This window comes from Aphis gossypii, chromosome X (genome assembly GCF_020184175.1).
Source record: "Aphis gossypii isolate Hap1 chromosome X, ASM2018417v2, whole genome shotgun sequence".
Taxonomy (NCBI): Eukaryota; Metazoa; Arthropoda; class Insecta; order Hemiptera; family Aphididae; genus Aphis; species Aphis gossypii.
The window spans coordinates 12,209,528-12,237,469 of NC_065533.1; the positions used below are offsets into that span (position 1 = coordinate 12,209,528).

General features: G+C 36.6%; 5 protein-coding genes, 1 long non-coding RNA gene and 1 pseudogene across 6 annotated transcripts; 3 read left to right on the forward strand and 4 right to left on the reverse strand.

Moving 5' to 3' along the window:
• Positions 1-891: 891 nt before the first annotated feature.
• LOC126552742 (uncharacterized) lies at positions 892-2,089 on the forward strand (annotated as a pseudogene).
• Positions 2,090-2,353: 264 nt separating this feature from the next.
• On the reverse strand, positions 2,354-3,289 carry LOC126552344 (uncharacterized). Its single transcript, XM_050207034.1, has one exon. It carries the CDS (start codon positions 3,287-3,289, stop codon positions 2,354-2,356), a length of 936 nt encoding a protein of 311 aa, XP_050062991.1.
• Positions 3,290-14,228: 10,939 nt separating this feature from the next.
• Positions 14,229-17,080, forward strand: LOC126552726 (uncharacterized). Its single transcript, XR_007606137.1, has 3 exons — positions 14,229-16,280; positions 16,404-16,521; positions 16,663-17,080. It is a non-coding gene; the product is annotated as an uncharacterized LOC126552726 (long non-coding RNA).
• A 706-nt stretch (positions 17,081-17,786) lies between these two features.
• Positions 17,787-19,113, reverse strand: LOC126552198 (uncharacterized). The gene is made up of 3 exons (XM_050206890.1): positions 18,967-19,113; positions 18,588-18,869; positions 17,787-18,522 (listed from the first exon to the last, which is right to left on the reverse strand). Exons 2-3 carry the CDS (start codon positions 18,859-18,861, stop codon positions 17,873-17,875), a joined length of 924 nt encoding a protein of 307 aa, XP_050062847.1. The 5' UTR covers positions 18,862-18,869; positions 18,967-19,113; the 3' UTR covers positions 17,787-17,872.
• Positions 19,114-19,148: 35 nt separating this feature from the next.
• Positions 19,149-20,165, reverse strand: LOC126552199 (uncharacterized). The gene is made up of 2 exons (XM_050206891.1): positions 19,552-20,165; positions 19,149-19,491 (listed from the first exon to the last, which is right to left on the reverse strand). The coding sequence occupies exons 1-2, from the start codon at positions 20,147-20,149 to the stop codon at positions 19,175-19,177; spliced, it is 915 nt and encodes a 304-aa protein (XP_050062848.1). The 5' UTR covers positions 20,150-20,165; the 3' UTR covers positions 19,149-19,174.
• LOC126552345 (uncharacterized) lies at positions 20,164-22,598 on the reverse strand. The gene is made up of 3 exons (XM_050207035.1): positions 22,397-22,598; positions 22,245-22,301; positions 20,164-22,178 (listed from the first exon to the last, which is right to left on the reverse strand). The coding sequence occupies exons 1-3, from the start codon at positions 22,551-22,553 to the stop codon at positions 20,164-20,166; spliced, it is 2,229 nt and encodes a 742-aa protein (XP_050062992.1). The 5' UTR covers positions 22,554-22,598.
• Positions 22,599-23,140: 542 nt separating this feature from the next.
• Positions 23,141-23,563, forward strand: LOC126552346 (death-associated inhibitor of apoptosis 1-like). The gene has a single exon (XM_050207036.1). It carries the CDS (start codon positions 23,141-23,143, stop codon positions 23,561-23,563), a length of 423 nt encoding a protein of 140 aa, XP_050062993.1.
• The last annotated feature ends 4,379 nt before the right edge of the window (positions 23,564-27,942 follow it).

Below are 27,942 nucleotides of genomic sequence, written 5' to 3' on the forward strand. Positions count from 1 at the left end.
TTTCCTAATAGTTTACGTGTATACAAATTTAAAAATTGAACATACAATCATTTGCAACTTTTGAAATTAATATAAAAGTGGAACGAAAGTAGTAGGAAAAGGCCGCTACTGGATACCCCCCGCTTCACCCCCCCGCCCTCCCAGCCGACCCACCATGCCCCACCCTAACCCCCCCGAATCGTTACCCCTCCACCCACCCCCCGCCTATACTGCCCCACCCTACGTCACAGGGCCCCCCCCCATCCATCCACCCCCCCCCCCGCCTATACTGCCCCACCCTATGCCCCACCCTACGTCACAGGCCCCCCCCCATCCACCCACCCCCCGCCTATACTGCCCCACCCTATGCCCCACCCTACGTCACAGCCCCCCCCCCATCCACCCACCCCCCGCCTATACTGCCCCACCCTATGCCCCACCCTACGTCACAGGCCCCCCCCATCCACCCACCCCCCACCTATACTGCCCCACCCTACGTCACAGGACCCCCCCCCCCCCCCCGCCGACCCACCATGCCCCCCCCCACTATCTACTACGTAATCGGAGCACCGTCGCCCCGCCCATCACACTATTATCATGTCCTATTATCGGCGTCGTCGACGGTGGCGCCATCTGTCCGAACATTTCGCTGACGCGGTTCTTCCGCCCCGTATCAGCTGCTGCTAAATACGATATGTGTTATCACGCTATCATTCTTATCTTCGACGGTGGCGCCATCTATCCGTACATGGGACTGACGCGGTTTTTTTTTCGCCTCGCATCCGTGCGATATCTCCATGTTATCACGCTAAAACCCCGCCACTTGCACCGTATTTCGTGAATAGGTCAAGTTTAAATATTACGACGACGACGCGCGCTTTTCGGGCCAGCTAAGTACAATATTATTTTAAACAAATCAGTAACACTCTATTCGCTTAACGTGTAACAAGTGAGTTTCATTCTAAAGGACAAAAAATGACAGGCAAAATTGAAACTATCTCTGTGGCTAGCGGCAAACGCGCGAGAAAAAATATACAACACATTCGTTAATAGTGCAACCGCCTAACGATTTAATCGACTCCACAAACTTCATCATAGACTTTGCGGGACGGAAATCCATCAACATCGGACTGACGACGCCGCGAACGTTTTCAACGTGACCGTACAGATTATAACGCCATCGCGACATGTATGCATTACAAGTGTTTTTCTGCAACGAATTTTCTCACTAATGCCGTACATTCTCTCGAATATATCTGACCCGACGGTTAAAAGCCGCGATAGACTTTTTCTCAAAGACGAAAATAACACACTGTCCAGAACTACTTATCGCGGTGAAAGGATGCTAGCCGTCGAATCGCACTTACAACAAGGATGTCGCGTGCTGTTGAGCGGGAGCGATCTATTAAGAATACACGAAATGCAATGGGCCATCGGCGAATCGATCTCACGCAAATCTAACGTCACGCGATGCGCAGTTATGGTTCAGATCGATCAGATAGCTACTTATCTAAGTACAAATGTCTATGCCCGATAATCGTCGACCGCAGAAGAAATTTCAACAGCCACCCACAATATCCACCCCGATCTTCATGCGTTGAATATATTTCCGAATATCGAGAACAGTTTGGTAAACCAAATCAAATTATATGCGAACAAACAGTTGGCCATGTGTTGGGCGACTAATATTCAAAATAACGGAATAGATTACATCCCGAGCAATGACGCGGCGACCGCTGACATCGAAGAGGTGATTATTATACAGTACAATATATGTAATAATATAATATTATTTCGTATTACGATAAAATATGTAATTATGTATAAAATATATCTTATAACATGCATTTATACGTTTATTATTTTTCACAGCTTGTTGGATTCCACGAAAACGAGGGGCCGGCCATGTACACATATTAACGACGCCCATATGTCTGACCTCCACATCCCGAATGCTGACCGAATATATTAAGATTAAACACATGTATTATGATATACAAATATATATATATGCACCATCTGTTTGTATAGGGTGCTATTATTTTAGTCATAAGCATAATATAGTTATAAAATAAGATTTGTACAATGCACTATTCCTTACATATTATATTATATTTTAGAAAAAAAAAAAAGTTGTTATGTTTTTTTTTATTATTCCATTTATTACAAAAACATAATTACAAATATTCAATATTGGATGTATAATATATATTATATAGTTATATTACGATATAAGTGTCGTATGCATTCTATGGTAAAATGTGAATACAGATATACCGTACAAGGGTCGAATGCATTTTAATAAATAGTAAATATTATAGTTTCCGAACTTCTCCGGTAAACGGATTGTATTGCATCACTCGATCGTGAATAACTAGACAGTAGGCGCCGTGTTAGCGGGAAAATTATTGGCTGCTTCTATTTCAAGACGAAGATCGACGTTAGAAATTTTTGCATCGTCGGTCTGTCGCGAACAATCTATGCAGATAAATGGTCCCAACTCTTTATATTTTTCTCTCGACAGATACGGCTGCGCGGTATCCCGTTCGTAATAATGTTTTTGGAAATCGGCGTAATTTTGATAGAACATCGTAAATAGGTTTTTGTCGAAACTTTCGTTAAAATCTTCATACGGATATTCGATTGAATTAATATACGCTTTAACGTTTGTCAGCGAACACGCATCGTAATCACCGCTGTAACCGTCCGACACGCTTCCAGGCGTATTCGTGAGAAAAGCGATTATTAAACACCTAGGTTTTTCCACCTGCGAGCACGTTTTAACCATCCAAGAGTGTTTGCTCGTTTGTGGTAAATTCGGATACTCGCAAAGCTCCCAATTTCTAAAAGCACAATTTATCATTTTTTTGCTATCTATGATTTTCATCAGCTTCAACCGCTCCCGGTCGTCGACTTTGATCACTGGTACTTTCCACAACACTCGCGTTAGCTGAACTTTAACTTTCGCCACCAGCGCCTTAACCGACTCGGTAGCCATGTCCCCGCCCACCACGCTGGTATAATGTAGCGCGCTCGTATCCGACATCGATCTATTCAATATTAGTTGTTGACTGCAGTTTATCAATATTCGCTTGTAGTCTTCGCAAAAACCGAAAACGTGTTTTAACGGGATACAACCGCTGAACGTGTTGTCTTTCACGAAATTAGCATTTTTGTTAGTGATATCCCAAGCAGCGTTTTGCAAGATATTCGCATCGGCGGGTGAATACGAACAATAACCCTTCATAGCACTAGTTATTCCCGGTTTTTTAACCCGCTGTACCTCAGTTGAATTTATTTCATACTTCATTTCGTTAAATAAATTTGCTAATCCATTATGTGCGATAGATATCTCAGTTAGGAGTTCGGCGGGCTTCGTTATTTTACCCTCTATATAGATAAAACTATCGCTCGGTAACGTATGCGCATCGCGATTCTGAATGGATATACGTATTTCGTCACCATTGTCGAGCGCAGACGATGAAAACGGTAAAAAAGAATGTAAAAACATTTCCCGTATCGGAGATTCGTTAACATACGCTCCGCCCACATCCAAGAAAGATTTGTCCATTGTTTTCGTGCGATAATATTACACGGAATAGATATTTACTTGTTGGTAATTAAGCGTAAAAATTTACGATTGACTAATGTCAGCTTTTTATTTTTTTTCAATGTTATCAACTTTTTTTTACGACGTTCGATGTGCTGTGGTGTGCTCCTTCTGACCGCCGTAGCTTTAATGCGTCTGTCAGCATTGTTGTTCGCGTATTTATCGACGTTAAACTTCAAACCCATTTTTTATAAGGAGCCGAACGTTCACAGTTTCGCCACGAAAATCGATTAATTTACCGTTTTGGTCGGTCAACGATACTCGTACGAAATCAATCGTATTTGTTTTCAATTTATACAGCACGCAATATTTTGGTATTTCGACTATTTTATAGCCGGGTGGAACGACTGGATAAAATTCGTGTATCGTGTGCGATTGCCGTCCGTTGTCGAATGAACCTAAAGCCAAGTTACATTCGACTTTTATCGTATTGACATTCATAATTTTTACCACGCGATCTGATTCATGTTTACGACCGCGCGTTAAAACTCGCTTATCGAAGCCCAATAACGGGGCGATACTGTCCTCAACGTTCAAGTCGATATCGCTATTACAATGAACTGCACATTTCAAAGTGCTATTGTCGGTCGATAAACTGAAAAAATTTACACCGATGTCCTTCAAAAGTCCACGTATTTTTGTTTCCAGAGTAATTATTTCATAACATCCGGTCGGTATTTTAATCTTTGTCGCCCCCTCCAGCCCACCGCGTATAATATGTAGTGTATCACATCCGGCTTCGACGTTAGGTATAGAATTATATGTCTGGATGCTTAGAAGTCCGATTACGGATTTATCAGGCAATTCTAGTGGTGGGAAAAAATGACATTCCAATTCGGAACTGTTACCGCTCAACGATACTGTTTGCGACGTCATGCCGGCGGCTGTGTATTATATTATATTATTATTGTTTTGCGGTTAAAAATTTTAAACATAAATGACCGCAGTTAAAAGTATCGTATGCCTGCGTTCTCTCATAGTTGTATTCGATATCGCAGCCCTTAAAATATTTTTCCAATTCTAACGGCGGACGAAGATTACCAAAACTATCGAAATACAAAACTGATTTTCCGGTTTTTTTATAGCACACCCAATGCGTGCCCTTATTTTTTTCAAAGTCTAGATTAACGACCGCAGCTTCTTCGCGTCTAGGTGCGACGGGCAACCTGTCTATGCAATATACGCCTCTGAAATGAGATATTTTCGCGCGTTTAGCGTATTCGCTAATTTCAAAATCGTAAAGGGCACGATTGGGCAGAGTTAGTTTTTTGATTTCGGTGACTTTTTATTAGATTTAATTTTTCGAGATTTATTATTTTGTTTTTTTTCGCGTCGCCGATTTTTTTTTTTTCGTTTGTTAGTCCGCGGTGTAATGACGCTAGATTTCCGTGCTATAGTATACGAGCCCGCGCTTTTATACGGCCTTAGATATACGCCTTTACCTAAATGCACAGATGTGCCGACGTCCGATCTAATACCGCGTATCGTTCTAACGATGTTAGCAACGCCGCCGGCCAAGGTGCCGAGCGCCGAGAGCCCGGCCAACACCGGGATTAAAGTTAAAGAGCCCCCCGTTTTCGGAACTCTGATGACACGAGGCGGTTTATTTTTATTTATTTTTTTCGAACGGCTCCCCGCAGCAGACTTTACATGTTTTCGCGCGACAAGGACAGTCGATTTTATTAAACTATTCATATTCGGTGTTCCCGAACACGATTTTAGCGATTTTTTTAACGCTTTTTTACACACCCCGACTATACTAGAGAACCCACAGCCACTACCGATTTTTCTTTTAGCCTTCATACCCGTAGTTACAAACCACGCGGCGGCTTTTTCTTAAAATCGGCGTCTTTTGCCCCCGCTCTGCTCCAAGCACGTTCTTCCAATACACTGTCGGCCGCACTGCGATCGGTCAAAGAATTACTTTTATCGTAAGCTATATCGTGTTCCTTGCACGCCGAATCCAAACCGTTTATTCCCGGCTGGCCGAGAGCGAGTCTTTTTTTTAAATTTGTCCCCGGCCCGCAGTACTGATAACCGGGCAGATGTAATTCAAACGGTAGACTATTTATTACGGTGTTCAGTAGTCCTGCTCCGCTATTGGACTTGTACTTCGAACGCGATAACATTATATGAGCACGTCGCTCGAACGTCACGCGTATTTATACAATGCGGTTTGTCGACCAAGTGATAAAGCTCAGAGTCGATAATATCGATCCGCTATCGTTATGTAATAACGGAGCTGCACCGCGCGCCCCGAGACATGGACCGCTGTTTCCGAACACAATACGCGCGCTAATCGTAGGCCCGTCCGGATGTGGTAAAACAAATCTTATTTTCACGCTTTTGGTTCACGAGAACGGGATTAAATTTGAAAATGTGTATATTTATTCAAAAACGCTAGATCAAGCTAAATATGTAATGCTCGATAAAATTTTGAGCGGCGTTCCAGGCGTTAATTATATAAATTCAGCGAGAACGAAACTGTTATTCACCGGAAAAAGCTCTACCTAACTCGGTTTTTCTTTTTGACGACGTCATAACTAATAATCATAACATTGTTCGCTCATATTTTACCCGCTCAAGACATCATCTTATAGATGTGTGTTACTTGGCACAATCGTATTCACGCGTCCCGAAACAATTGATCCGCGACAACGCTAATTTTATAGTGCTTTTCAAACAAGACGAAATGAATTTAAAACACGTCTACGACGAGCATTGCTCTGGCGATATCAAGTACTCAGAGTTTAAAGATTTTTGCATGGCGTGCTGGCGGGGCGGGCGATTTGAATTCGTCGTTATCAGTAGTGAAAACGCGCGTGATGACGGTCGTTACAGGCACGGCTTCGACAAGTACGTCATTATATAAAAAGACGGCGAGCTTAAATTTGCTACATTAACTCGGGATCATGGATAAGGAGAACAACTCGACAGCATCATCGCCTACGATATTGACGGATATAATTCAAGCGAGGGCGAATATAAAACAAAAATATAACGCGTTAAAAACGGGCAGGTTTGAAACGGATGCGTTAATAAATAACACATTGGTGTTATATCGAGCCTCTGAACGAGATACGTTCGAATAACAAAAGGAAACCTTTCCAGGCCACATCGTCTCCGCCCGCATCGTTACCGTCGAGGGCGACGTTCGCCATTGCCAGATGCGGATTCTATTGTGAATCGTTCCCCGCCCCAAGACTTCGCCTACAGCGTATGTAGATTTGAATGCACGTTTCGGACCTTGGACAAAACCAGTGTTGGACCGAATATACGGTCCAAGAAAATTATCTAACGACGCGTTCGAATTGGGCGGAAAAGAAATACATTTTTTGATAACGTGATACGTATAGAAGGCGATACACGTACATACCCGGTGACGGCGGGACTTATCGATTTGTTATTCCTTAAATCCCCCGAGTCGGGGAATATACACAGGCGGATTTAAATGTGTATAAACTGATCTTAATTCAGACATCGGCGCACAGGACGTTGAACGGTGATCGTATTCGTAAATCTAAAGGACCTAAATTTGGAATAATATCAAATTTGTTTTCGAGAAAAAATAATATTTTAACGGGTGCGGGTATTAATATACGATTACAAAAACACAATATCACTTATTGGAACGATCCTAACGAGTTGGTCGATAGACTGCGCCTACTGTATTCGTCTCTCGCTGCGGGCAACACGGCAGTTCGTAACGAGATAATATCGATTTGCGAAGAATTAGTCGAGGCTAAACTATTGAAAAAAATACCCAATGTCTAAGCGGGCGATTGCGACGGAACTTCACGCGTCGGCCAGAAGGAGCTATCCGCGGCGTCGAGTCATTGTTTACGGTAAAAACGATTTATTCCAAGCAGACCTCGTCGACATGCAACAATATTCCGCCGTGAATAAATCATATAACTATATACTGTTCATTATAGATTGTTTTACTAAACGTTTATTTTACGCGGCTTTGAAGACCAAAAGGGGTGAGGAAGTCGCTGCGGCAGCTGGTAAAATTTTTGCACAGAGCAGACCTAATCTATTACACGTTGATAAGGGTCGCGAATTTTACAATAAAAATTTCGAAGCCCTAGTGAAAAAACACAATATAAAAATGTATAGTACTTTCAGCGTGCTTAAAGCATCGATAATAGAAAGGGTCAACCGCACGATTAAAGCTCGTATGTTTAAAGAATTCACTAGCAGAGGTTCGCACGTTTGGATCACGATTTTACCCGCGTTAGTCGACGGTTATAATAATTCAATGCATAGAACGATCGGTATGACGCTGTAACGTGCCACGTACAATCAGTTGAATGATGTCGATTTGGAAAAGGTTTTGTGAAATAATTGAACTCTCGAAATTATTCTAAGTGTTTTTTATTAAAAATATTCTAAGTCCAATTAATTAATTTAATAAAATTGTGAAAATATTCTAAGTCCAGGAGACATAAAATATTAACTGGGTGACGTGAAGGTGCTTGCGCTAACTCTGGTGGATCACGTCTGAATTGTGCCTAATCTGGGCCCCCTTATATATCGTCCAGGGACTCCCGCGGTACCTTCAGATCCCTGATGGTCATCTGCACCTGCATCCGCTTCTTCCCACGCTTTGCGTCATCCGGCCGATAGCGTGCGTCAATTATGACTATAATATTCTATCGGGTGATTGATTCCGCACTAATATACTCTACCGGGTGGCAATTACGTATCCATAATATGTCACCGGATAGTAGTCACATGCCATTACCTCCCATCGGATAAGAAGCACACGGCGATGATACTTTTGATTGTTCCTACTTTTGTTATTAGAGATCCGGTCCTAGTCCGACACACCCAATCATTGCTTGCCTGGTTGCTCACCCTACATAACTATGAGGATATCCTTTACGTCCCCATGGTTTAGAGTATTGTTGGCTTTGGTAATTTATATATTACATTTAATATAATTATCAGAGCACGTTGCACCTCCCCACGAAAAAAAAGGTTTATGTCTCAAAGACAGAAATCTTTCAAAGTTCAGTACAAAATAGTTAAGTTACAAATTATTACAATGTTATAGTGTTTACAATAATCGATTACAAGTCATTGATATAAGACATACATTACAATTCTCTGTATGCTTTTACATTTAAAGTATTTTCGTTATATAATATGAATATATGATGTATATGTTGTATGTATAGTTTTGATTAAATATGGATTGATTACACTTACAAATGGTTAAATAGTTTGATTAAATATTTTGATTATAATATATTAATTATATATGGTTAGATTAAATATTTGGTTATATAATTCTATGTTTTAAATATGTTGGTTAGTTTTCTTATAATTTATAATTGTGATTACAATAAAATATAGTGTTAGTAAATAGTACAATATAGTGTTTATAATTGATTTGATAATTCCAATAAAAATGTGGTTAGTATAATGTGTTGATTACAATAGTTTCTTATATGGTAAATTAATTAATACAAATAATTTTTTTTTTTACTTATTATAATATATTAGTAGTACAAAATCTATAAAGTTCCCCACAATTCAAATTTATTCCATATCCCAATAGTAACTTATTCGTACAGTATGTTTTCTTAAATCTAAGTGTATATATATATTTAAAACTTTTAAATTTTTATCGTTTCTCTCCCTTTTTTTTTTTTTATTTTACGTTTTTTATAGATCACTTTCTTTTATTACATTTAATTCTATACGTTGCTCCTGTATTAATTCTTGTTTCTGTATTAAAATATTTTTATTTTTCATTATCGGATCAGCTATTGGTATGGATATTATCATTTCCGTTCGTGGTTTAAGATATGTAAAACATATTTTATTTTATTTAATTAGCGACGAGTGTCATCATTTATTGTTAATATATTATTCGCAACATCTATTATCGCGTTATTCTGTAACAGGAAGTGGTGACCTAGAATTCCATCTTGCGGTATTGGAAATTCTTTATCGACCACATGAAACTCTGTTTTTATTTTATTATTATTATGTAATATTAATATTATTGTAATTTTGCCTATGGTAGTTACTATTTTATCGTTAATATCTTTTAAATTTATTTTTTTCCTTTTTTTGTTTACTAATGTTTCGCCTGTTAATTTATTTATTTTTATTAAATTGATTTCACTATCGGTGTCTAAAAGAAGATCTATTGTATTTGTTTTAAAATTAGGTGATTGTAATGTAACATGATTTTCACTAATTACTGATACGATTGTGAAACATCGTTGAGTGACAACTCCTCCGTTACGGCCGTTATTTGGTTGATCGAACGGACGCCGTTCCCGTTCGACACTTGACCATTTCTCGTCCGATTTACATTACGTTCATCCCGTTGCTTACTATAACAGCTAACACTACCGTGTCCTATCTTATTGCAATAATTACAAGTTATCGGCTTTACGTTACTGTTATAATAATTATTATTATATTGACTATTATTATTACGATTAAAATTATTATAATTATTCGGATTTTGTATATTCTGACCACGATTATAATTTTGCTTATAACCGAATTTCTGTCCATCTGGATTATTTCCCTGATAGTTATTTGACCAACGATTTCCGTTATTATTTTTATTTCCGTTCTGATTTACTTTAGTTTCGTTATTTTGTAATTCTTTGTTAAAACTAAATTCGATTTCTAACTGCCTAGCCATTTGCATTGCCAGTTCTAAAGTTTCTGGGTTCCTAGCTCGTAATATTGTTTGTAAATCCATTTTTAACCCGTTTATATAAATTGCTAATGCCTGATCCTTTAGAGTTTGCCTTAAAATTCTCGCCTCTTCGGGCGTTTTATTTGCCAATGTTGCATTACATAAATTATAATATAGCTGTTCTACGCGACCCGTATAAGTTAATACATCTTCGTCATTTTTCATACGAACTGAATTTAATCCTATTTGTAATGTTTGTGGTGACAATTGCTGTTCAAAAGCCCCCCTTAATTTTTTTAATAGTTTCCCAATCACTGGTTTCCCTATACCGACATACTTCTAACGCCTTGCCAGTAATCCTAGTATTAATAAATTTCACTAATAAGGGTATAGTTTCTTTATCTACGGCTCTCACATGCATAATCGCATGCCCGTATGAACGAACAAACGTCTTTTGCATCGGCACAAATTGGTATCATAGCAGTGACCTGCTCAATTGTAGCCTTTACACTAGACATTTTTGTTCTTTGCTTCCTCTTTACTGGTCCTAATTCTGAGTGGACTAAATTTGGTGTACTACGTAACCCTATTAATCTTTGTTCTAATCCGGTATTTGAGTCTTCTCTAACAGTAGTATCTAACAAACTTTTCCCTGTTGTTTTTTCCTTATTAATTCCCTGTGTAGAGTCGCTACCCTCTTTCGTATTTATACTTATGTTTACTAATTTATTTACTTCAATATTTTTATTTAACTCTACTGAGTTCCGATTTCTTTTGTTTTATCTGTTTCCTCTTCCGAACTATTACTATCGTTTTCACTATAACTATTTTCTTCTTTTTCCTTATTCATACGTTTATTTGTATATTCATTTATTATAACTTAAATTAAATATGCTTTATTTCTTAAAATATTTTTTTTTTATTATTATTTTTTCCAATTATTAATCAACATTAATTTCTTTAAAAATATTTATCAATATTATTTTAGTATAAAATTCTCGTAATATTTTTATTATTCCCCCAATTATTTCTATCTATATTTTTTTATTTTTTCTCTAGGATTTTTTATCCTCTCTAAAATTTACAATATACGTCAAGTAATTCTTTCCAACACGATAGGACTTTCTCGCCTATAAAATTCACAATTATCTTTTAATTATAACACGGCTTATTCCTGCCTAATAAAATCTCCGATTATTAAAATCGCTAAATACGGCTCTTCTCGGCCTAAATAAATTCACAATTATTTTTTCACAAAATACGGCTCTTTTGGCCCAATAAAATTCACAATTATTTTTTTCACAAAATACGGCTCTTTTTGGCCCAATAAAATTCACAATTATTTTTCAATATACGGCTCTACTCGGCCCAATAAAATTCACAATTATTTAATTCACAATATATATATGGCTCAAATCCGCCCCAAAATAATTCCTTTCATCAACTTTTAAAATATGGCACTTTTTCAGCCTAAAATAATTCAATACTTTTATTTATCAATATATGGCTCAAATCCGCCCCAAAATAATTCCTTTCATCAACTTTTTTAAAATATGGCACTTTTTCAGCCTAAAATAATTCAATACTTTTAATTCTCAATATATGGCTCAAATCCGCCCCAAAATAATTCCTTTCATCAACTTTTAAAATATGGCACTTTTTCAGCCTAAAATAATTCAATACTTTTATTTATCAATATATGGCTCAAATCCGCCCCAAAATAATTCCTTTCATCAACTTTTAAAATATGGCACTTTTTCAGCCTAAAATAATTCAATATATATAAGGACTTATTACTTGCCTTCCCAATAATTCAATAAATAAGGTCTTAACTGCCTTCAATAAAATTCTCAATTAATATTCCTTTTAATTCACAAAATAAACTCTTTCTTTTTTTTCTTGCGTGTTCCTTGACGTATAATTCACTAATAATTTTTTCTATAATTATTTATTTCCGTATTCTTCACGTATAATTTTCTTTAAATAAAATATTTTCCCCTTAATTATAAAAAATTTTTTTTTAACAATATATTCCTCTTTTTTTTTATTATTTTTTTTTTAAAAAAAAAATAAATTTATTTATACTATTCTTACGATATTTATCTTAAATAATTTTTCCGCATAAAAAAAAATAATTTTCTTGTAAAATATTTAATTTAATAAAATAATTTAATTTTCGTAATAAAAAAAATGTTTAAATTAATTAAAATAATTTTTCTTTCCTTTTATATTAAAAATAAAATTATTGTTATTATTTTCTTTTAAAAATTTTATTCTTCTGCTATTATATTTTATAAATAAAATAAAAAAAAATAAAATTTATTTTAAAACTTAAATTATTATTTTTTTTTCTGAAAATTTTCTATGTCAAAATATTTTATTTATATTTAAAAAATAAAATATTTTTATTATTAATTTTTTGATTGACTTTTTTTTTTTAACTTATCATTTTTCCTGAAAGTTCTTTATGTTACTTTGTTGTATTTCCTTTTGGAAATAATAAAATATATTTTTTTTTTAGATTCTTAATTTATTAATTTTTTTCTGAAAAATTATTTATGTCTTTTTTTTCTTAAAAAAAAAATATTCTTATTTATTTATTTGTTCCTCGAAAAATTATTTATATTTGTAATATTTATATATTTTATAACTAAAATAAAGTTGTATTATTTTATTATTGAATAAAAATTTTATGCGTAAAAATAATCTAAGTGTATTATTAAAATATTAAATTTATTTAATCGTTGCGTTTTTTTTTATTATTTTTTATTTTTGCTTATTCTAAATTTTTCCCTTTTTAAATTATTTATTTAATTTTATCAAGATATTTTATTTAATTTTTCACGGGGAATATATATATACACCTTCACAATTAAAAGTAACTTATACGATGGAGTTTTTAATTCCAAAGGAGACGCGAACAGAGTTAGACGCTTAAAATTATTCTACATTAAGAAAAAAAATTATGCTTACACAACGATGGTTTGAGTTGATGCTTCCATTCTTCTTGATTGCTGAGCCGTGGTGTTACTTGTTGATTCTTTCTCTTTCGGAGTCGCTGAAGTTGACGTTCTGCAGTTGTCTTCTTCAACAGTGATTCGTTGCCGAATGTGCCTCCGTGAATTCTTCGAAGTGGATATATTTTAAATTTTTTCGAAAAATTTTCGAAGTGGAAAAAAAAATATTTTTTTTTTCGAAAATTTTCTAAGTTCGAAAAAATTAAAATTGTTCGTCCAAAGAATTCTTATTTGAAAGAATCCTACCGACTGCGCCAAATTTTGTAACGTGCCACGTACAATCAGTTGAATGATGTCGATTTGGAAAAGGTTTTGTGAAATAATTGAACTCTCGAAATTATTCTAAGTGTTTTTTATTTAAAATTATTCTAAGTCCAATTAATTAATTTAATAAAAATTGTGAAAATATTCTAAGTCCAGGAGACATAAAATATTAAACTGGGTGACGTGAAGGTGCTTGCGCTAACTCTGGTGGATCACGTCTGAATTGTGCCTAATCTGGGCCCCCTTATATATCGTCCAGGGACTCCGCGGTACCTTCAGATCCCTGATGGTCATCTGCACCTGCATCCGCTTCTTCCCACGCTTTGCGTCATCCGGCCGATAGCGTGCGTCAATTATATGACTATAATATCTATCGGGTGAGTGATTCCGCAACTAATATACTCTACCGGGTGGCAATTACGTATCCATAATATGTCACCGGATAGTAGTCACATGCCATTACCTCCCATCGGATAAGAAGCACACGGGCGATGATACTTTTGATTGTTTCCTACTTTTGTTTATTAGATCCGGTCCTAGTCCGACCACACCCAATCATTGCTTGCCTGGTTGCTCACCCTAACATAACTATGAGGATATCCTTTACGTCCCCATGGTTTAGAGTATTGTTGGCTTTGGTAATTTATATATTACATTTAATATAATTATCAGAGCACGTTGCAACGCCGATGCAGGCCGACGCTCATCCGTCGCGGGTAAAACTAAAATACGATGTTGAAAAAACGGGGAAAATAAAATTTAGCGTCGGTGACAAAGTCCGCATTAGCGTGTACAAGGGTGTTTTCACCAAAGGATATTTACCCAATTGGTCTACGGAAATATTTACAATTATTAAAGTGAATAAGACTACGCCGGCAACATTTATCCTTGAAGATTATACGGGGAGCCCGATCGCCGGCGGTTTTTACGCTGAAGAAATACGTAGGACAATGTACCCCGACGATTATCTGGTGGAAAAAGTAATTCGCACAAAGGGTCATCGTGTTTTCGTTCGATGGTTAGGCTTTTCGGACGAACATAATAGTTGGATAAATAAGGTGGATTTAAAAATATAAGCACAGTTACCGCGGTACGATGGACGCGTTTGGAGGTTCACCGACAAGTCGGTTGAATAAAATAATCGCGGATATAGAGGAAAAATACGAAAAAGAGTTCGCCTTACACGTCGATTTAATCGAGATAATCGATGGTAAAATAACGGTACTCGGCGGAAATTTCACAAAAGAGCTAGCTATACATAGTAATATAATTGACACAAACGTGGAAAAAATCTCGGCACTCGTACCGTATATCGATAAATATTTTTCGGAAAACGAAAATAAAATTAAATCTTTTATAGAATCCATAGACAGTATAAATAAAAATATTGAAGATTTGAAAACTGACTTGACGCACGCATACACCAGGATAGTTATACTCGAGAATAGAATCAATGGATATCAGTATTCACTCAAGACTACCGCTAGTAAGACGTTATAATATATTATATATTTATATATATATTATAATATAGCTCTTGCAATCGCAAGAATATTATGACTTCGGCTATTCTGGATATCCAGTGCATACTTGGTCCCCACTCAAAGTACATGATAAAAGAAATGTCTATAGTAGACTTGGACGGGTGGGCTAGCCAACATTGGATTTTTAAACATATTAGAACGCGCGAAAATACGCCAAAAGTCAATGCTGTCAACATGTGGTTGTATCGCAATTACCATCAACTGTCACCGGTTTGCGGGGACGTCCAATATTCGGAAATAGGAAAGATTTTAACATCGTTACATTTCGATTGCATTTACGTGAAAGGTGAAGAAAAACGGCAAATCATTCAAGACTTCATTCCCAATGTCAAAATCATCGAGATGGGCACAGATTTGGACTGTCCGCGACTCGACCAGCTACATGCGGGGCCGGGAAAAAATATACAACCGTGCTGTTTATACCATATGAATTTAGATAGCACGCAATGTACATATAATCGAGTTTTCGCATTGCTTAAATGGTTTAAAAATAATATGTAAAAATAATGTGTTATATTATTTAATTTTTGTATATAATATTTCTGAAATATATGTATATTATATTATATAATCGTGTAAAGAGTTTTATTACGCATATATCTGTGTGCGTGTGTATAACATGTATCTACTCCACATCTGCAGGGATTGACGGTTGGTCAGCGTCACACAAACGACCTCACATTCCATAACACGATTTTTAAAAATAATTTGTAGAATAATATAATTTCATTTCTGTATACACGATATTATTATATAGTCTCCTGCAAATAGTAAATATACATAATATAATGTCCACGAATGTCGAGTTTTTCACACAATCGTATTCGTTAGCCACATCTGGACAACCCTACAGGCGGTGTGTAAAATACCATCATCTGGCGGCGAAGGTCAACCCGTCAGCCGCGTACAACCGAAGCGACACATTCCGATTACAACGCGCAGGATCCGCTCAGCGGACCACCCTTTTCGTCCGTAATATGCGCATATGCGTTTATCAATCGATGTATCCGCTCGATATTGTACACGTCGATAGATTATGGTGGGGATGTCTGCTGATAATAATTTTAGACGAGCGGGCATCGGTCAGTGAATATTAAATCAGTCGTATTTTCTCAACTATCCGAAGCAGTCATCTCTTCATATTATCGTCCATCTACACTACAGTCTAGATTTTACAACATCTCCGTTCAAATAAAGTGAGTTTTGTTTAATAAAAAATAATATTATTATTATATGCAATCGAGTGTAATGTCTATAATTTTTAAAATATCATTCGTTTGTATATATTATATGAAACTAACAGGAGTTATATTTTTCAGTTCTGAATTCATTCTCTTACCACATTCAACAACGTCAATATCCGCAACTATACGATCTACTAAAAATACAAGTGACTCCGGTTCCGTACATTCATCAGATCAATACCGCGAATTTAAAGTGAGTTAATTTTAAGTCTAATAAAATAATTAAATATTTTTTAAAAAATAATAAAAATATCTATTCACGCATAACGACACGCGCATACACACGCGCTTACCAAATTTATTTTTATCTAACATTTACTGTTTCTGTTCACAGTACGAATATGGCATTTTTACAATCGCTTAAGGCTCAATTGAACTCTGTCAACCTTTCTGTCGGGGAATTACGCAAAGACGTTCGTTACCCCATACGGTCGATGAAAAATGTCGAGACAAAATTTGGAACTGCAGTGTCCTGCATATTATCGGACCCCGATGGCGCCGGTTCGATAAATATATTTCTACCCAAGGCGATCCAGATGAATGATGTAGATATTGAAACTTATAATTTAGGCGTTGTACCTCCTGTTAGTCTCATTTATAAGGGATTAAATAGAAGGAGCTTTATCATAGATTTTGAATGAAATCTATAATCGAAATCCTCTATGAACGGTTATCGATAATTTTCTATTATTATTATTATTTAATTGCTTTATTATTTTTAATAAAAAAAAAAAAATTCTAAGTTTATTCTTATTTATATTTTATCTCAACCCTATAATGATAATAATTTATTCGTAATAGTATAAAAGGTTTAGTTATAAGGTTTCGATATTTCTTAATATGTATATCTTAACATGTATTTATACGCATTTAGGAATTGTATAATATAATTATATTTATTTTGCGTGTTGAATAATTATTCTAGCAAAGATGAGATGGTTAAAAAAAAAAAAAAAATAATAAAATATGTTTTTAATTTTCATTTTATCTAGATCCTATAGTTTTAAGGGACATATAATATAATTATATACATTTAACAAGTTATATAATTATTTTGTCCGAGCAATGAGTTGGTTTTAAAAAATATATTAACATCGGTATTCTATAAAATAATATTTTATTTACATAAAATTAAATATATTACATTTTAGTGTTAAATTCAGATATTATTTTCTTTTTCCAATGTGGGGTATTTTCTTTACGGGGAATATCTTCCCACTCAAAGTCACTCAAATGAAATGATTGCGCGTCATCTGAAAATATGATACGTAATTTAAAAAAAAATATATATATAATAATTTTATCTATAATATTAAGACTCACTTAATAAGGGGTTATGTATATATTATATATATATTTTACTCTATACTATACATATTACGTCGAAACACCACGATCGACATTATAACTATATGATTCATAAGAATACTGAAATGGAAATAATAATAATAATTTAAATAAACGGTGTTAATATATTTTAACATCTTACAATACAACGAATTTTTATACATTTAAATACACAATATAATAACAATAATAACAATTTAATAATTTATGCGGTGATGACCGTGTGCGTACGTGGAAATGTTATCGGGTAACACATGACGCTTATCGTCAGCCCTGTTTAAAACTAATTTCATAGTCTTAATCGTACGCAATTCGTGTTTAAACGACCGTATAGAGACATTTTCTCTATACGGCGTGAAAGGCGTGTTGCTATAGCAAAGCGATGGATGCGCGAGCGGAGACGTGGCAGACGTGCAGGTGGCGATCCGGTGTATTTGGGCGACAGCTTTAAGCGCGGAATCGGCTGCGATCATTTTCCCCGTGTCAGAGTCTAATTCGTCTTCGGACTCGTCGGATCCCGCCTCGTCGTCCACGTCGGCGAATAAGCATCGCTTGTGTTCGGCGAGCGTGAGGTGATTACGAATCACGTGCCTCATAACACCTTTCGCGCGAATGCTGACGTCCTGTTCCACGTCGTAGGCATAGGATTTAGCACGCAGAGCTACAAACTCATAGACTGTACTTGAACCGCATTCGAATTTAAAAAGACCTGGGACACGTTTCCGAACGGCTGTATAACACTTGTGATCGCCCGGCAAATTGGATGTATCCATAAAACGCATGAGATTAGGATTGGTGATAAGGTCGTCGTAAAAATCATTTGTTGTCACACGGTAGAATAGTGAATCTGAAACACATACAATAATAATATAATATATATTTTTTTCTAGACTGCATATATTGTATACGTACCGGTATCGGTATACAACAATTCAATCCTATCTCCATAATGACGCTTCATGACGTCATAATGAAATCCGTACATTAAAACTTTACTAAGTTCTAGTACGGTAAATCCTATGTAGATAGGCTTGCAGAAATCCACTTCTTTGCCGTGTTGGGTGACCACCGAGAGATTTTCATTGTAAGTCGTACAATATTTGAATGTCGGTCGATTTATGAGTTTCCGCATTCTTTGCGGACACGAAACAAGTTCTAAGTCGAATCGGCGACGCATGTTCTCCATAGTTTTCCCTATATATACACACAATAGACGTTATGTAAAGTTTAAGTAGTTCAAAGTTTGAAAAAAATTATTTTTAAGCAATAATAATATTTATAAATAACATACCGAACACCGAATTGTTTAAATCTTTAAAAAACTTTTCTTCGAATTTGTTGGTCGCCCGCTTACGTAATTCCGTGTTTAGATTTATGTACGGGGCCAGCCATGGGGATTGTCGGAATTCCAATACTCGATGCGTCTGAAAAGTACGAAAAAAGTAATAAGATGCGTATACACATAATAATAATGATAATATTAATAATCACTTTTTCTACTACACGACGCCGTGGGCCATGGCTTGTTGTAAATTCATATAATGAACCACGTAGTGTTCTTTTCGCAGAAATGTCACCATCAACTTTCGCACAGTGGACCCGCGTGGTATGCTAGCGTGCGGTAGGAACGGCATATCGTTGTGGGCGTCGTGTAGGTGTTGAGGATACGAGATGTCGACTTCGTAAATTCTACCCACATCGTCCGTCTCGCGCATCCACTGTAGCTGGTCAAGTGCAACTTCCGGGTTCCCCGGGTACCACGAAAAATCGCTAATCGGCATATATTTGCACATCCCAAAACCATACAAATTATTTGCTAGAAGGGGAAAAATTGGTTAATATACACGCAAATATATAATTTATATTCTATAATCACCATCTAAGTATATGAGTGACGTTTTAGGTTCGTCGGCATTGTATCCAGGCGTCTCGAGATTGTTGGCGCGCGCGTGGCGCTTGCTCGCCTGCACCAGACCACCGCGTGTACCAGACTCCAAAAACAAAACTTTCTCGAAATCAGTTAAAAGTTCAAGTTGAACTTTCGTGAACTTTAACATGCAGTCAAAACTGAATCCGGGCAACGTGTAGTATTGAGCAGGGTCCAGGTGATACGTGGTCATGCATATATCCCTGAAATTCTCGAACACGTCGGCGCTTAACAACACGTCGACTTTAAGGTATAAATCGCTATAAGCGCCGAGTGAGGTGCAGCCGAAATGATTCCAGACCCTGGCCGCGTGACTATAATCCTCGTCGCTCACGTGCGTTTCCGTCAACGCGCTGTAGAATTGGAACTTATCCGGTAGCGACGTAGCGTCCAATTTATCCCACGAATCTGTATATTCATACGGATATATGCCTTTCCGCGTGACCAACTCCATCTCCGACGGGGCGAACACTTTCGTGACTTCGCGAAACTTATCAAAGTTCGCGGAGGTGAGGTTCTCCGCCAAGTGCGCCAAGCTCGACGCCATAAACCTGCATGTATCTACAAACCTGACGGAGAACGTGTTGTTAATATACTTCGAAAACGAAATATTTTCTCTTCGGTGTTTGCGATAACAGATATTCGGTTAGTGTCGCCGTCGTTCGCTAAATTTGTCACGATGAAATGCGCGTCGTAGTTAGACAGATTGTGTAGGAAGCAAGGTACGAATTTTGGTGTTTTCAACTTAAGATTGCACGTGTTACATAACGTTTTTAAAAAACGTCCAGACAAGTGGTCGTGGTGTGCAGTTTTACAGTTGCGTTCGCTAAACGCACAACTGCACAAGTCACACGTAATCTTTCCGCCATGCACACGACAATCCTCAACACTCATAATAATCGGCACATTGACTTCCTTATACAATCGGGCTATTTTATCAGCTACATTGAGAACGTCACGGACGAAACGCTTGGCTACGTCGTCCTCGGTCGCCGAGCCACGGAAAATGACAGGAACCCTCGGTATGTCAAACTGGTCAAACAACTCTATTGGTACTCCCTCCGCCGCGACAACATGGTACCCGTAGCTCATGGGGTGGTGTGTGTGTATCGCCGTTGTATTGACACCTTGTTTCCGGTCCGTTTTCAGGAGTAAGGCTTCGAAGTCGGCATACACTACGAATGGTAGCCGTTCCGTTTTACACCACGCCTCGAATTCCAGAGTATCTCCCTCTTTCGGCATCAAAGGTACAACCGGTTTGTGCACGCCGCACAGTAAACGGTGCTGGGCCAGCGCTCGCTTTCCGTGTAATTTATATTTTAATGGACGATCCTCGAAACTGGCGAAGCACCGTTTGCAGTAAAATAATCGATGTTGGTGATTATTTTTTTGCGGGCTGGCTAGGCGCGAAAAATTCGAAATGAACGCATAATGGTTGTCACCATCCTTCCCGGTGATTAAGAGCAGGTCGAAATGATCTGGCTTTTCTTCATCCGCGATGTGCAGTGGGTACGCGACAGATTGCGTGGACGACTTTTTATTTTTTTTATTTTTATTATTATTATGTTTTTCGCTATTTCTCACGCCGTATAAATTGACGCTCGTCCCAGGGTTAGACTTTTCAAATAACTTTATCTCCGACACGGGGGTGGGGGTCGATAAAGCAGAAAAGTCATATCGGTGTTCTTCCCTCGTATAATTAGCGCCTACTATCACGCGATTGTCATGTGCTACGTGTTTGGCGAGGATCGCCCACTTAAAACATTGCCGGTCAATATTTTGAGGGTTGATAACGGCCTTCCGGTTCAGAATACTTTCCGGCAACGGTAAGTACGACGATCCCCCCATGGGTGTGTACTCGTACACACCCAAGAGCAATCCGTCGATACACGATAAGGAAAATCCACTATACTTTCCGGCGTAACAATCCTCTTCGGCCTGGAGCGCTGCGAAATCGCGGTCGACCAAACGTTCGACATTACTGTGCCCGTATAATTCACGGGCCGAAGTTTTAAACGCGCGATTTTGAGCAGAATTGTCCAAGTTCGGTATTACGTATGTGGCCTCTAATTTCAGGTTATATTTTATCGGGTTAATATGCACGCACTCGCGTAATTTTGCGATTAATTCGGACTCTATCGAATTGAGGAATGCGCGATAACTGGCTACGTTATCAACGTTCTTCCTAAAATACCATACGATCGCCCGTTTATGCGATGACTCGATTTCGATAAAGCCCGGCGTATTAACCTTTTGCATACGCGCCTTTTTACGTTTGATGTTTTTACTAGTATTTTCCGTGTGAGACTCGCCTTCCTCGAAGGACGGTGGTGAAAGTGAAAGTGGTAGTGCGGTGGTCGCGAGGGATCTTGCGACTGTTCCGCCAACGACAGTCTGTGCGGGTGGTGGGGAAACGATAACCGGTGTGCGGGAGGACGATGAAGATGAGGCTTGAGGCGGGGGAATAGATGTGTCCGCACAGCGGCGGCTAGTCGAGATGTCCGTCGGAGTCGAAACATTTGGTTGAGCGTACGGGGTAGTGGGCGGTGGTGCCCAGTTTATGACTGATGCGCGACCTAACATACATTATTAATATTAAAATAGCTACATTATTATTATTTATATGAGAAAAAATTATTTACCCATTGAACCACCTACTCGTACAGCGCTGTGAAATTCGGGAGTGTTTTTAACGATCTCTATTTTAAAAATAATTTAATTAATAACCCTGATTTAAGCGAATCATCTATGTGTATATTACGGAACACTATCGATTAATATTCAATGTACTTACTATGACAATTTTGTACGTGGATGCTGAGTTTGTCTCGGCGGGTGAATATCTTGAGGCATATTCCACACGAAATCACCGATCCATCGTGAGTTTTGACATGTCTGTTCAAACCACGCTTATGAGCGTACACTTTTCCACAGGTTGTACAGTTAAACATTTTCGAGAATGTAATACAAACAACGTTTTAAAATAATAATAATAATAAAATGTAGACGAGACAATGAATATACGCAAGAACGTCGAACGTGTTTAAACTCTGTAGGCCGTCTGATCTGTATACGTCGGGACCGTTGGCATTTCGATTCAATAACTATTCGGCCGCTAAGAAAAACCAGCGCTATGTTTCGAGGTATATTATACGAGGAGTATGTGTTATATATATAAATTACACACGAAATATGCGCGTCGTGCAAGATGTGTTAACAATGACACTGGTCGCGATATCATACCACACATCTGTATGGTCAAAAACGACGCGACAGCGGCGGGGGCGGCGGTTATCTGATAACGAGGAATAACTGCCCGACATTGAATTTGCTATTCAAATATTTTAATTCATATTATTTTTGTTACTATTATTATTGACGCGTATACACCACGCGCGAACTATTACCATGTATACAGCCGTCAGTCGTCAGTTACTGTGAGACCTTTACACTGGCCGCAAGTGTCTTATTCGCGATCAGACAACTAAAACGAATTGCATGCGATTTTAAAACAAATATTTTTATACGTTGTATTAAAATGAATTTATTAAAATGTTCGACTGATTGCCGATCACTAGTGCGTTTGGTACACGAGAAATCGGATCCGGAATATCCCCAGTATACAAGCTTTTTATCGAGGCTGAAAACATTCGATTCACAACCGCCTCGATCGTATCAAGATAAATATTCGCTGGCTGAATGCGGGTTCACTTATACCGGAACTGGCGACTTGGTTCAATGTCACTACTGTGGCCTATTGCTGGTGAATTGGGAGGAAAATGATGAAGTTTGGCAGCAGCACGCCGTGCATAACCCTAAATGCGTATATGTGTTATTATATAAAGGCGCTCAATTTATTACGAATGTTAAAAATGAATTTAATGACATTCGTAATAATCGCGGTAATAGTAATGATCAAGTCCATATATGTAAAACGGAATCGTATGATGTCGTCGGATAATATGCAGTTTATTCATGCCGATTATAACACGATAACCTGTATAATATATTTTTATTGAATAAACATCTAATTATACTAAACAATTCAATCGCTTTAGTATTTGACTCCGTATCCTGCTAAAAGTATGCATGTATATATATGTTTTACACATTTATGTATATGTTTTTATACGTGTATGTATGTTTTTATACGCATATGTATATGTATATGTTTTACACATTTATGTATAAGTTTTTATACGTATATGTATATGTTTTATACGTGAATGTATATGTTTTACACATTTATGTATATGTTTTATACGCATATGTATATGTTTTGTATGTATATGTATATGTTTTATACATGTATGTATATGTTTTACACTTTTATGTGTATGTTTTTATACGTATATGTATATGTTTTATACGTGTGTGTGTACGCACGGCGCTCGTGGTAAAAGTGGCGGGGTTTTAGCGTGATAACATGGAGATATCGCACGGATGCGAGGCGAAAAAACCGCGTCAGTCCCATGTACGGATAGATGGCGCCACCGTCGAAGATAAGAATGATAGCGTGATAACACATATCGTATTTAGCAGCAGCTGATACGGGGCGGAAGAACCGCGTCAGCGAAATGTTCGGACAGATGGCGCCACCGTCGACGACGCCGATAATAGGACATGATAATAGTGTGATGGGCGGGGCGACGGTGCTCCGATTACGTAGTAGATAGGGGGGGGGGGCATGGTGGGTCGGCGGGGGGGCGGGGGGTCCTGTGACGTAGGGTGGGGCAGTATAGGCGGGGGGTGGGTGGTGGGGGGGTGGGGGGGGGGCCCTGTGACGTAGGGTGGGGCAGTATAGGCGGGGGGGTGGTGGATGGGGGGGCCCTGTGACGTAGGGTGGGGCATAGGGTGGGGCAGTATAGGCGGGGGTGGGTGGATGGGGGGGGGCCCTGTGACGTAGGGTGGGGCATAGGGTGGGGCAGTATAGGCGGGGGGTGGGTGGATGGGGGGGCCCTGTGACGTAGGGTGGGGCATAGGGTGGGGCAGTATAGGCGGGGGGTGGGTGGATGGGGGGGCCCTGTGACGTAGGGTGGGGCAGTATAGGCGGGGGGTGGGTGGAGGGGTAACGATTCGGGGGGGTTAGGGTGGGGCATGGTGGGTCGGCTGGGAGGGCGGGGGGGTGAAGCGGGGGGTATCCAGTAGCGGCCTTTTCCTACTACTAACGAAGCGTCGTGAAGTCATTGGGGGGAGGGTACCAGCTCAGACGCATCCATCAACTTACAATGTTCGCACTTTTGTTGTAATACAACAATGGTCGTATTCTCTGAATAAGTTTAATGGTGGTTGTCAAATCAATGAACATCATAATATAATACGCAAGTCGTAGTCGTCAATTCGCGTTTCGATGTAGAATATAATTTGATATTGAAGTAATAATAAAATGTTTACCTATTTACATAAAATATACTGATCAAAATGCTAACGGAACCTCGTGATTGTAAAATATTATATAAAATTATATAACCGTTAGTAATTTTTCAAGAACGTGTGTTGCGCACGATAAATTTTTTTTTTTTAAAAATTGTTAAATCGATCTCGCGCGCTCGGACTATGACTTGGTAATGACTTAAGTAAAGCCATAGTATATATTATTATTATATTATGAAAATGATGATAAGCTAAAAAATAAATAAAACGAAAACGCGTTCGAGAATAATAAAAAAAAAAAAAAAAAAATTGAATATTTCTATCGGATTTGCACTCTAACATAAATATTGAAATTTATAATGGGTTCATTATAAATTCAATTATACTTCAATATTTTAAATTGCATAACATGTTAATATATAGTCCTCCAGATGGGTTACGCTCGCTGAGCGGTTTAGCCGCGACGGATAACCACCTACAATGGAACATAATAATATATAATAATATTATATATATAATATGAGTTATTCAAATGGTTTGTATTCAAACTACACGGATGACGGTGCAAAATCGTGTCGCGCGCGCGGCGACGGCGGGTACGACCGCCCCGAACCGCACTCGTTTTAATTTTCAGGCGGACGGCCAAGTGTATAATATTATTAAACTGTGCTTTTCCTATAGACATGTTCCGACAGCCGGTTCGATTGCGATGATCCGCTAACGAATGCTGAATTACCATTTATAAAACTACCCTTGAAGTGTAAGGACATGCGACTATGTATATTATGATATTATTATATCATGATTTAATTTATAACTTTTTTATAATATATAATATAGTATTTGTCATATTATATAGGTCATTATATTATACCATAATTTTTTTAATCAACACAATTATTATGTATTAATTTATCACTAATATAATTTAAAAAAATGCTCGACATTAAATCACATGATTTGTTTGAAATAATCCTTTACTTTTATCAATGTAACGTGAGATAATATTATTATAATTTAAAAAAACAAAACTTAACGCAAAAGCATCCAAAGGTTCATCCATAGTAAAATATTTTAAGTTTTTAAAAGATAATTTTTTCAGAAAATTTTTGAATTCAAAATTATTTCTATTTACACTATAGACATTCTATGATATTATATTATGTTTTAGTCACACTTGCTAAAATTAATTTGCTTAACTTTCTATATAATTTTTATATCATCTCAAGAATATTTTAATTTTGCAAGTATATTATATAATTTGGACATCAATATAGGTTTAAAAATTAGATTTTTTTATTATACATTTATTTAATGTAAGAATTTTTTTTTTTTCAATTGTCATGAAAAATATAAAAATTTTATTCGTTGTTTGTCACGTTATATTATATTATTATCCATTATCATATTATATTTTTGTTGTATCCAGTTTTAAATATTATAAAACCTCCTTGAACAAAATATTTAATAAAATATTGTATTAGCACCAATACTTACTTAAAATTAATTAAATTTCAAATTTTAATAATATGATTTCACAATAATATATATATGTATAGTTTTTTGATATTTTTAAAAGCAATTTTTATTGGACCCTTATGAATTTCATTTTGTACATTTGTCATTTAATAGGTAAATGCATTGTTTTGTGCAGCATTAAAATCCTGCAATACACGTAGATATTTCTCATATTTCAATCAACATATCATGTTATATAAGCTTTGTGTAATTTATACATCGATAACACGTTTGATTTTTAAAAATAAAGCGCTGAAATTAAAATAGAAAAATATACGAAATACCTACAGAAATAAATTTCTAAAAAACAAGTATCGTTTTTTATTTCTTTTTCGTATCATTTTAATCCATCAAATATTTGCTCGGAATAAACAAAACCAAATTCTTAATGAAATTTTGCAGACCATATTATCATGGTTTCTTCTACAAATTCTCACCAAAGGATAAACATTCTTCCACTAATAAATAATATTAATTCAATTCCGGCACACTTTGCTCACATTTTCTATGACCGTTATTATGGCGCATATCCGATCGCAATAAATCTTCATCCTATATTGTAATCATATCAACATAATCTCTTGCGGCCTAATTCAATGTATCAACTCCTACAGGACCAATACTGCTTACAACAGTAACAACGCAGTAACTCGTTAAGCCAATTGTTAAAGACAGTTTGACACATTTACAAATGTGGATCTTTTGTAAATGTGTTAAAAAACCAATTGCATTAGATATACGTGGCATTATAGTATAATATTAAATAAATACGCGATTCTAAGTATAATATAATATTGTCGGTCTCGAGTTTATAGAATGATTTCAAGATTCAGATTCTGAATCAATGTTTTTGTTTTACTAAGTTTCCAGTCTGTTTATTATAACAAATGTTACTATAAAAAGTGGCATTAATTATTATCAATAATAATATAATATTGTAAAATTATTAAATATACACTGCAAATCATAAAACCGGAAAATATATGACTGATATAAAAAACAATAAGTATATAATATACGCTTTGAAAACTTTTGATATTTTATTCAATTAATTTGCGAAAACTAATAAGCCAACAAAGAATCATGCAAATTCCATAAAGTTTTAGTACTTAATTATAAGTGTTTTAATAGTGTTTTTTTTTTAAGTTTTTAATAAGTTATTCTCTTAAAAATCAAATTATTAAAAAAATGCTTCTAGTGTTATATTTGTTTGGAATGACCTAAATGTACCTTAATGGCTAAATATAATTATATTGTTAAATTAAGTGAAAAATGCTGCATATTTCACGGCATTATTATTATACTATACATTATAATAATATATAAGTAATATATTCCAAAAAACAAAAGTTCTGTAATTTTTTAAGTATTTTTCTGAAATCGCCGTAATATTTCAATGGAGTTTTTTCATCAAAACTTATGTAATCTATAACAAATTCAGATTTAATA